The following is a 10,121-nucleotide window of genomic DNA, read 5'->3' as shown; positions in this document are numbered from 1 at the left end:
ACTGGAGGGAAGCAGCAGCGCGGGGAGAAGGTGCAGAGCGGTGCCGGACACCAGAACTCCTGCAGGGGGGTCCGGCAGGGTCCCTGCTCCAGGGACAGGCTCCCAGCCCCAAAGGCACAGGGAGCTGAGCCGAGCCGAGCCGAGCCGAGCCGAGCTTCCCCAGCCGACACCAGCGCTGGGGCAGGGCTCACCATGGCCCCCGCATGGAAATGGTGAGGTTGGAAAAGTCCTCTGAGATGGGATGCAACCATTTCCCCAAAAACCAAAGTCACTGCTGTCCCACGTCCCCAAGTGCCACATGCACAGGGCTGTTCAATCCCCTCAGGGATGGGGACCCCACCCCTGCCTGGGCAGCTGGGCCAGGGCTGGGCAGCCCCTCCAGGAGGAAATTCTCCCAAAATCCACCCTGAGCTGCCCTGGCCCAGCCTGAGGCCGTTCCCTCTGCTCCTGTCCCTGTTCCCTGGAGCACAGCCCGACCCCCCGGCTGTCCCCTCCTGGCAGGAGTTGTGCAGGGACTGAAATTCCTCCTGATCCCATTTTTCTCCTGGCTGAGCCCCTTCCCAGCTCCCTCAGGAATTCTCCAGCCCCTTCCCAGCTCCCTCAGCCCCTCCTGGGGCTCCAGCCCTGTTCCCTTCCCTGGCCACGCTCCAGCCCCTCCATGTCCCTCTTGTCCTTGCCCAAATGCCACTTGTGAGGAGGGACTGGCACTCACAGGCAGCAAAACCAGGGCTGAACCCTCTCTGTTCCCCTTTCACAAAAATACAGCTGCCACTAAAGCCCTGGGGTCCCCACAATGCCACCCAATCACCCCAGGATCAGGCAGAGCTGACTTCAATCTCTACTCCAAACCCAAGAAATCATTAAATGTGTGAGTTAACGACCTCTGCTTCCAGCCGTTCTTTATTTCCCCTCTGCCCAGCCCCCAGGACAGTCACACTCAGCAGGACAGTCACACTCAGCTGTGGCAGCACAGCGTTCCAGGGGACACCACAGCTTCAGGTACCACTTTTCTCTCTGAACTACATAAAATTCAGCATTTTAAAGCAAATGGACACCTGGTGCCACCCCACATCCCTGCTCACCTGGGGACAGGTAACAGCTGCTCAGCTGCCTGTCACTGCCAGGCCCCAGCCTGCTGCAGGAGTGTCACCACAGCTCAGGGGGACAGTCACTCACCAGGAGTGGCAGGTCCTGCATTCTGAGCCAGCAGCCAAAGCCCTGGCTGGTTTGAGGGCTGGCACACAGGGCACAGGGGAGAGCAGGGAGCAGGTTCATGCAACAGCCTCGGGACTCAAAGGGTGCAAGCACAGCAAAGCCTGGGGACAAGAGAGCAGCTGGGTGGCCCCAGAGCCACTCCCAGAGCCAGAGCAGCCCGTGGAGCTCCCAGGTGACACCCTGAAGCAGCACTGGCACAGCAGGTCTGTCCCTGGAACTGGTTTTAGTGGAGCCAGGAGGATATAGAATGTTGAAGAAGCAGCAAGGAGGAAACATTGGAATCTTCAGCTCTTGTGTTTGGTCTCTGCTTCACACAGAGAGATCTCAGTCCCACCTTCTGCATCCACAGCAGGCTCCCAGAGAAAGGACAGGAGCTTCTTCCCAAACCTCCAGGTTTGACCCTGCCCAGCCTCGAGTCTCACACCAGCACTTGCACAATGATCTGCAGGTGACACGTGACAGCTTGAGAGAGCAAGAGGAGGATAAATATTCTTCATCATAATATAAATATGCTGTAGAACATCTCAACAAGGGCAAAGTGCTTTTTTTCTTTTCTTAATTAAAACAAAAAACCTAAAGAAAACTTGTCTCAACCACGACAGAAGATTTGACGCCTAAAACATCTGGAAGGTCTAAGTGACACTTGAAGTGACAGTGATGACTGAAGTGATGCAGGCAGGGCTCAGTCCTTGGGCACTCTGAAGTTGTCCTTCTCTTTCCTGATGGCCCCCATGACCCGCACAGGGTCGCTCTCCCCAGCGTGCTCCTGGACTGACTTCTCCCTGCCAGGAGGGAAGAGCAGGGTCAGGATGGAACCCCAGCTGGGCAGGCACCAGGGTCAGGCTTCCAGGCTGGTTCAACAGCAAAGACTGGGCTTTGGCACAGCTCTCAGCCTGGTTTCAAAGCTCAGGAGGAAATGGCACTTTTGTGCCCCAGCAGCATCTGCTGGGTGAAGGAACAGGACACACCAAAGGCTGTTCTGCCTCCTGAGTCAGGGAATGGTGCTCAGCACAACCCCCAAATCCAGGAGCCTTCTGCCAGGACAGCCAGTGAGAGCCTTGGAGGCACCCAGACAGGGATGTGGGAGGCACTGGGACAGCTCCTCCCTCCCACAGCCCCCCAGCAGCAGCAGCAGCCCCCTACCTCACTCTCATGAAGGGGTTGTAGGTGAGCTCCTCGGCGATGGTGGAGGGGATGGTGGGCTCCCCACTGTCGTACTGGGCCTGCAAGAGGGACACAGGGCTGCTCCACCAGGAATTCTGGGGAGCAGGGGTGTCCTGGACACAACAGGAGTTTCCAGGCAGGGAACTTCTCCCTCAGAGAGCAAACTGAGGGCACAGCCAAACCCTGCTCCCCTGCAACACAGCATCCTGCAGCTCCTGGCTCTTAACTCCCCCTGCTCTCCCCAGCATGGTCTCCTCTCCTCCAGCTCCTCAGCAAGGCTCTGTGTGCAGGAAAGGAAGAGCAGCTCACCTTGGCCCAGGCCAGCTTCTCCTGGATGCTGGGGTTCCTGGGTTCCACGTGTCGAGCAAACTTGAGGTTGTTGATGGTGTACTCGTGGCCACAGTAAACCCTCTGGGAAGAGGAAGGGACAGTGACACTGGGCACTCCTGTCACACAATCCCTGCCCTGTCACACTGGGCACACCAAGGGGGACTGCCAGGAACAACACACTCAAGCCAACACCCCCACTGGAGACAGGCACAAGCGCCAGGGCTCAGCAGGCAGGACAAGCCCCATGTCCCAGCTCAGCAGCCTTTAACAACCAGCCCTGCTCCTTCCCCACAAAGCACAAACACATTTGGGGCAGGCCAGTCCATTCCAGGGCACTGCAGCTCTCCAGCACCACAGCATCCATTCCTTGCACACACCAGAGCCTCTCAGCAGCACCCTCGGGGTGTTTCTCTGCTTTGTGTGCTGCTTTGGGCTGGCTCACTCGCACAAAAGGAGAGCTTTGTACCGTTCTGGGGTCCAGGCTGCCCAAAATCTCAATCAGGGCCTTGTACATCTCCTCCGGGGTGCCCTCGAAGAACTTCCCACAGCCAGCCACGAACAGGGTGTCACCTGCAGGGGTGACATGGCATCAGGCCCACAGCAGGCTGAGGGCTCAGCCCTGCCACTGCTGCCCCAGCACAGCCGCTGAGCACGGGGACAGCCAGGCTGTGCCACTCGGTGCCACACCAACGCTGGTGGCAGGAAGCCTCACCAGGCACCTCCTGCCAGCACCTCCTACCTGTGGGCAGCCCCTGTCCCCTGCTGTCCCTGGTGCAGGGGACAAGGAACACTTGCTCTTTGCTGTGAAACTGAACAAAGATGAGTCGCCTCTATTTTCTCCCCAGTGCTCCCTAAAATCTGGTTTAAGGCTCTTTCTCTTCCATGCAGGAGCTTCTGTGAGCTCTGGAGAACACAGGGATGAAGAACAGCCCCAGGGAAGGGGAATCCTTCTCCCCAAACCAGGATCCAGGCCCTGGCCACCAGCAGTGGAGCACCAGCCCTCTCTGACTCCCCTGTTCTCTCCTCTCTCTGCTGTCAGACATGAGCACAGATATATGGAAAAGGGTTTGGGATCAGCCAGTTTGGCCTGAGACAGGAAACCAACAGCTCTTTTTTCAGGAAAAAAAAAAAATGCTGGATGTAGGACTCATCCAGGGCTCACTCCTGATGCTGCCTGCAGGGTGTGCAGCCCCGGCTGACAAATCCACAGGGGCTTCCCCAGTTCCACCTACAACTCCTGCTTGGAAAGGGGAGCAAGACGTGGATGTTCAGCAGCTGCCCTGGCAGGAAGGGAGGGATGCACATCCAGAGCCAGAGGCACCCAGGCAGAGAGGGGGAGCTTCTGTTTTTGCAAGGGAACCTCCCAACTCCTCACCTGTAAAAACTGCAGGTGGCTCGGAGCTATTTGGCTTAGTCACATAATAACAGATGTGGCCCGAGGTGTGACACGGCGTACTGAGGCATTTCACACTTAGAGATCCCACCTGGGAAGAAGGCAGAACACTAAAGCTGAAGCTGCAATGGCATGGTTAGAAAAGAATTGCTACTCTTAGTGTTCTAATGGTCCTACACTTGCCCCAGTCTGGCCAGGAAGCAGCAGCTCTGCTCCTGGGAGAGCCCAGGGAGGGAGGGCTGGCAGGGAGCTGCTTCCTCCAAGCAGGTGTCCTGACAAAGGGAACTGCCAGATCCTTTCATTTCCATGCACAGGGACTCAAAGCCTGGTTGGCAGCAAGAGCCAACAGAGAATCCTAAACAAAGCTGATGGAGCGTGAAAAAAAACCCAAACAGAAATGGAGCTGAAGGGGAGAAGTGGATGGCACTGAGGAAAAGGCAAGGAATCAACACAGCCTCATCTGCCCACCTTCCTGTGCTGCCCCTCCCGGGCTGCAGCCCAGGCCAGCAGTGCCCTTCACGCCTGCCTGCACCTCTCCCAGCAGGGCTGTCACCTGCCAGCTGCCCTGCACACAGGGCACAGCCAGGCAGCAGCTGGCACAGCCAGGCAGCAGCTGGCACTGCTGTGCTCACCCCATCCTCCAGCTGGCATCCCACAGCAACACCTGGATCTGTTCTCCTGGATGTCACTGTGCTCCTGGCAGAGCACAGTCCCTGCCCTGCCACGCTGCCCCTCCTGTCACACTGTCCCTGTCACATTGTCCCTGTCCTGTCACACAATCCCTGCCCTGTCACACTGTCCCTCCTGTCACACTGTTCCTGCCCTGTCACACAATCCCTACCCTGTCACACTGTCCCTCCTGTCACACAGCCCCTGTCACACCACCCCTGCCCTGTCACACAATCCCTGCCCTGTCACACTGTCCCTGTCACATTGTCCCTGTCCTGTCACACAATCCCTGCCCTGTCACACTGTCCCTGTCCTGTCACACAGCCCCTGCCCTGTCATACTGTCCCTCCTGTCACACAGCCCCTGTCCTGTCACACAGCCCCTGTCACACAATCCCTGCCCTGTCACACTGCCCCTGCCCTGTCCCCCAGCTGCACAGGGACACCCAGCATGTCCCAGGTGCTCTGGTGCTGCCCTCACACAAGGCAGAGGGGTCGCAGTCCCAGTGCTGGAAAATGGTGAAAGCTGCATTTCAACCATGCCCCACATCCCAGGGGTGCTGAAAGGCACCAGAGCTGCCCAGCCCAGCAGGGAACACAGCTGTGCCACGAGGAGGGGACACCCAGAGCCCTGCAGTCCCCCCTTCACCTTGAGAGCTGTCAGGTGGGACACTCTGTGGGTCAGGGCCCCCACCCTGCTGTCCCCTCCGTAGACGTGCAGCCCCGGCTCCATCTTCACCAGCTTCTCATTGCCTCCAGCATGGTCCCTGGAAGGGGAAAAAAAGGGGATTTGGGGAGGGATGAACACAGATTTATGGTCACTGGGAGGGCAGGGGTAAGCTCCAGGTGATCATTTCTGATCCAGCCTCTCTCAGTATCTATCACTCCTCACAGCCAAGGACAGCCCATGACAACAGGAGTGGAGATCATTTCTCCAGTAGTTAGGGCAGTGAGAGGGGGAATCAATCCCTGACAAGTCCATCCCCACTCGGGAAACAGCAGCCTTAGGGGCTCCCAGTAACCTCTGCAGTAACTGGGACAGGGAGGGAATGGGGCGAGTGGAAAATGTGCAATCCAGCATCCCATAAAACACCAGGGAGCAGGCACACAGCTACCCCAGAGCCCAGCACTGCTGTGCTGCAGGTTTGTCCAGCTCAGGGCTGGTTGTTTCACTCTCCAGCCACTGAGGTGGCTCCACTCTGACCCACAGACAGTTTACTACAGCAAAACATTCATTTTACACCCCTGGCAGAGCTGATCTGCACCTGTGTGACCCTCCCACAATGCTGACTGCAGGACGCCTCACGGGCATGTCCTGGCACCTCAGCACCAGTGCTCCCACACCCAGCCACTGCACTGGCTGCCTGAAAAAATCTGCATTTTAAAGGTGAAAGGCACTGACACACAGCTCTGCACAAGGCATCTGGTCAGAGCAAGGCCAAAGGAATGAGCTCTGATCCTCCTGCTCACGCTCAGCTGCTGCTCAGAGATCACCTGGAGCCAGGAGAGCAGCAGCTCCTGGCTGTGTGTGAGGGACCACACAGGGGGCTTACCAGTGGTGGTGGGTGGTCAGGACAGTGGTCAGCTTCACTCCATGCTTTTTGACTGCATCCAAAACCTGCAGGAGGGACACAGGAGGAGAGTCACACCATGGAAGGAGCTGGCAGCACCCCTGGTGGCACCTGGGCACGAGGAGTGAGAGCCACAGCAGCCCTGCAGGAGCTCATCCCACCCAGGATGGAGGTAGAGAGCAGCACACGAGCCCTGACCCAGCCCCAAGCCCCACTTCCCTTTTCTGCCCTACATCAAATTAAGACCAAAATCCCAAACCAGGTCAGCAATTCCTGGGGTGAGTGAGGGACAGCAATCCTTGGAGTGAGGGACAGCAATCCCTGGAGTGAAGGAGGGACAGCAATTCCTGGGGTGAGTGAGGGACACAGCAATTCCTGGAGTGAAGGAGGGACACAGCAGTCCCTGGAGTGAGTGAGGGACACAGCAATCCCTGGAGTGAGTGAGGGAGTGACACAGCAGTCCCTGGAGTGACCCAGGGCTGTCCCTGTGCACAGCCAGCCCTTCCAGCCTTTCCCCCACACCTGAGGCAGCGTGGGGCTGGTTCCCTCCTGGAAGGACATCCTGGAAGGCCATCCCAGAGCCAGGGGGGTGTTACCTTCTGGGGCTGCACAGGGTCAACTATGGCAGCCTCCCTGGTGTCCTGGTCGATGAGGAGGTACATGTAGTTGTCAGTGAGGGCTGGCAGGATTTCCACCTTCATGTCGGCCTGGCTCAGTGTCTTGGGCTCCCTCAGCTCGTGCTCTGTGTGCAGGAATTTAGCTCGCAGCTGTGCTGGACCTGGGCACCCAAAAACAGCCAGAGCTCAGCCCTGGGAGGGGCACAGGTGGGACAGGGCATGGCAGGTGCCCCAGCTCACAGCACAGCCCCACCTGCCTCCTCCAGACACGAGGAGAGAGGCCACCAGGGGACAAAACCTGGTGCCCCTCAAGGCTCTGGGTGCTGCACAGCTGCCCCAAGAAGGACAGGACACTTTGCTTTCCATGCAGGGACAACTTTGACTTGCATCAGAGAGGAGATTTCAAGGGGCAGGAGAGCAGAATGGAGCTGGCCAAAGGTCAGCCTGGGACAGTGACTTTGCAAAAAAAGGCACAAAGGACACGTCAGAGCCAAAAACCAAAAAGGAAGGAGGGCAAAAAAAGAAAAGGAGAAATACAGAAATACACGCACTGCTGCAACAGAAATATCCAGTTTGTATTTCTGGGGGAAATGTCATCCTGCACTGCACACAGAGAGAAAACAGCCTCTCCAAGGGAGGAAAGCTCCCTACCTGGCCAGGTAACACAGGGCTCTTACTCATGCCCTGATGCAACACCAGAGCTTCCATGTTTGCTTTTGGTTCAATGTTTAATCAGATCCAAGAGGCCAATTCCAGATACAAATAACCTGAGCTGCACTGCTCGGTGCACAGGCTCTTAAAGAAATAACCAACCCTGAGAGGTGTTACACACAAACTGAAGGAAGGGAAGCAAAGACAGCTGGCATTGCTGGGGCCCTGAGTTCAGAGCTGAGCTCAAACCCTGGCAGGGAAAGAGGTGCCAGTCCCTGCAGGTCAGGAACTGCTGTCTGAGCACCCACGAGGTGTTTGCACAACCCACAGGTGCCTGTGCTGGCTCAGACCCATTTTATTCTGCACCACTGACTCTGCCAAAGGCTCCTGACTTTCCTGCTCGGCCACCTCCCTCCGTGCCACAGGGAGGGGTCCCCGTGCTGGTGCTCACCCTGTCCCACTGTCCCCAGCCTGCCCACCCTTGATAAGAGCAGCTCTGCAGGAGCCCCACAGTCCTGCAGATCTGCTCCTGCTGCCAGCCCAGCCCGGGCACAGGGAGCTGTCAGAGCCCTCTGGCACAACCATCCTGCCCAGAGCTTCTTCCCCTTCCATCATGTCTGCTCATGAGGGAAGGGGAACCAGTGAAATTAAATATAGTGCTCAAAAAAACAAAAAAAAAACCCAAAGCACAATGCAACAGGCATGCACTGGGTATTTACAGGATTGGGAGAAGCATCCCTACCTGCAGTTCTCCTCTGGAGAAGACTCCTTTCAAAAAAAGAACACAAAAAAAAAACCCTTACTGTTCTTTGATGGGGAAAAAAAATGCCCAAAAAACAACTGCTCGCCAACAGGGAGAACTTTCTGTCACAAGAGTTATTTATACTGGGCGTTTGTTTGCAGGCCAGACACCAACTAGGAAAAAAAATACAACCAAACAAAAAGAAACAACCCAACCTTAACTTAAAGGAAATATTCATATATTTAATATTCTTCTTTCCTATGAACCATCTCTACCCTTGGCCCGGATCCCACAGTCTCTCTGCGTGTGTAATTTGCAATTCTTACCAAACAAACAAACAAGCTGCACCACATAAGGAAATGTTTCCAAACATGTAATTTCAACAAAAGAATGAGAAAACATCCACCAAGAACGAAACTCACGCGTTGTGAGTTGCCATGTGCAGCTCAGCTGCAGCTCAGGAGAGAGCAGGGAGCTCCTCACGCCCTGCTCAGACCTGTCCAGCCCAGGTCGTGTCACACACACAGCTCTGCCCCAGAATTCATTAACGCCCAGTGACTTCACTCTCGCTCAGCTTTGTCCCAGGTCTGGAGCAGAGGAGTGGGAGAGCAGCCGGCTCTGGATCACCCACCTGGGCTTGTGGGATGGATCACGGGCACAGCTGGAGCTGCAGTGTTAATGTCAGCTGGGCACTGACAGCACGCAGGTTCCCTCTGAACCCGGCTGCTTCGTGCACCTCCTCCAGAACGTTTGGGGTTACTCTCTTCATTACATAAAAGAGTGGAAAATTCCCGTTCCGAGCAGGGCTGTCACTCAGAAATGACTGCACGCCCAGCTGCTGTGCTGCCCCACCAGAACCACGTTCACTCTTCACACTCTGCAGGGATTTTTGGGATACCCAGAGAGTTTGTGGCTCCAAGAAATGGGTGTGAAGCCAGGGCAGCTCCCAGTGCCGGCAGGGTGGAAGGGGCAGATCCCAGGATCTCGGGAGCAGCTCCCAGGGCCGGCAGGGTGGAAGGGGCAGACCCCGGGATCTCGGGAGCAGCTCCCAGGGCCGGCAGGGTGGAAGGGGCAGATCCCAGGATCCCGGGAGCAGCTCCCAGGGCCGGCAGGGTGGAAGGAGCAGACCCCGGGATCCCGGGAGCTGCCACAGGCTCGGTCTGGCATTGCCACCCTGCAGCTGCGGCACTGTCCGGGTCCTCACTCATCACAGCCACGTCTTAAATCCCCAGTGATGCAAAACCACCTGGGGAGACCTCGCAGAGAGCCCAGGACAGCCTGTGAGGATTTAGGCCCGAAACGCAAACGCAGTCCCGGACAGTGTGCGGTTGGTTCCATCACCGGTACAAGCTGTCACCCGCCGAACGCAGCCCGGCCCCCCATCCTCCTCCCCGAGCACTGACCGCCCTCCGGGGCTCCGCGGGGCCTCCGCGATGGGCTCGGCACGGCACGGCCCCGGCCGCAGCCCAGCAGCTCCCGGCCTGCTCGGGCCGCGAGTCACCCAAGGGCCGGGCCCGCCCGGAGCCGCGAGGCACGGCCCGAGAGCCCCCGCGGCCCCTCGGGGCGCCCCCGCCGCACGTACCGGCTCGGAGAACGGCCCCGAGGACGGCCCCGGCTGCCAGGGCGGTGCCGAGCGCCCGCCAGCCCCCGCGGAGCATCGTGCACCCCGCCCGGCCCGGTTACCTTGGCTGTCCGCCCCAGGAGGCGGCGGCAGAGCCGGCACGGCCCGGCCCGGCCCGGCGTGCGCGGGGGCGGCGCTGCGCCCGCCCG

At 58.1% G+C, this 10,121-nt stretch overlaps 1 protein-coding gene across 6 annotated transcripts; it reads right to left on the bottom strand.

Moving 5' to 3' along the window:
- Positions 1–882: 882 nt before the first annotated feature.
- Positions 883–10,115, bottom strand: HAGH (hydroxyacylglutathione hydrolase). 6 transcript variants are annotated; one of them, XM_041462526.1, is made up of 9 exons: positions 10,035–10,115; positions 6,938–7,119; positions 6,324–6,388; positions 5,420–5,537; positions 4,085–4,193; positions 3,176–3,279; positions 2,689–2,790; positions 2,359–2,438; positions 883–1,997 (listed from the first exon to the last, which is right to left on the bottom strand). In XM_041462526.1, the coding sequence occupies exons 2-9, from the start codon at positions 7,040–7,042 to the stop codon at positions 1,898–1,900; spliced, it is 783 nt and encodes a 260-aa protein (XP_041318460.1). In that variant the 5' UTR covers positions 7,043–7,119; positions 10,035–10,115; the 3' UTR covers positions 883–1,897. The 6 variants fall into 6 exon arrangements, with proteins under 6 accessions (XP_041318460.1, XP_041318462.1, XP_041318457.1 ...); XM_041462528.1 differs by having other exon boundaries at positions 6,938–7,083; positions 10,035–10,092; XM_041462523.1 differs by having other exon boundaries at positions 9,934–10,070.
- Between the last annotated feature and the right edge of the window lie 6 nt (positions 10,116–10,121).

This window comes from Pyrgilauda ruficollis, unplaced genomic scaffold (genome assembly GCF_017590135.1).
Source record: "Pyrgilauda ruficollis isolate IOZ18807 unplaced genomic scaffold, ASM1759013v1 scaffold16, whole genome shotgun sequence".
NCBI classification, from domain to species: domain Eukaryota; kingdom Metazoa; phylum Chordata; class Aves; order Passeriformes; family Passeridae; genus Pyrgilauda; species Pyrgilauda ruficollis.
Note: the sequence above shows the minus strand (reverse complement) of the source record. Positions and strands in the feature narration are given on the sequence as shown.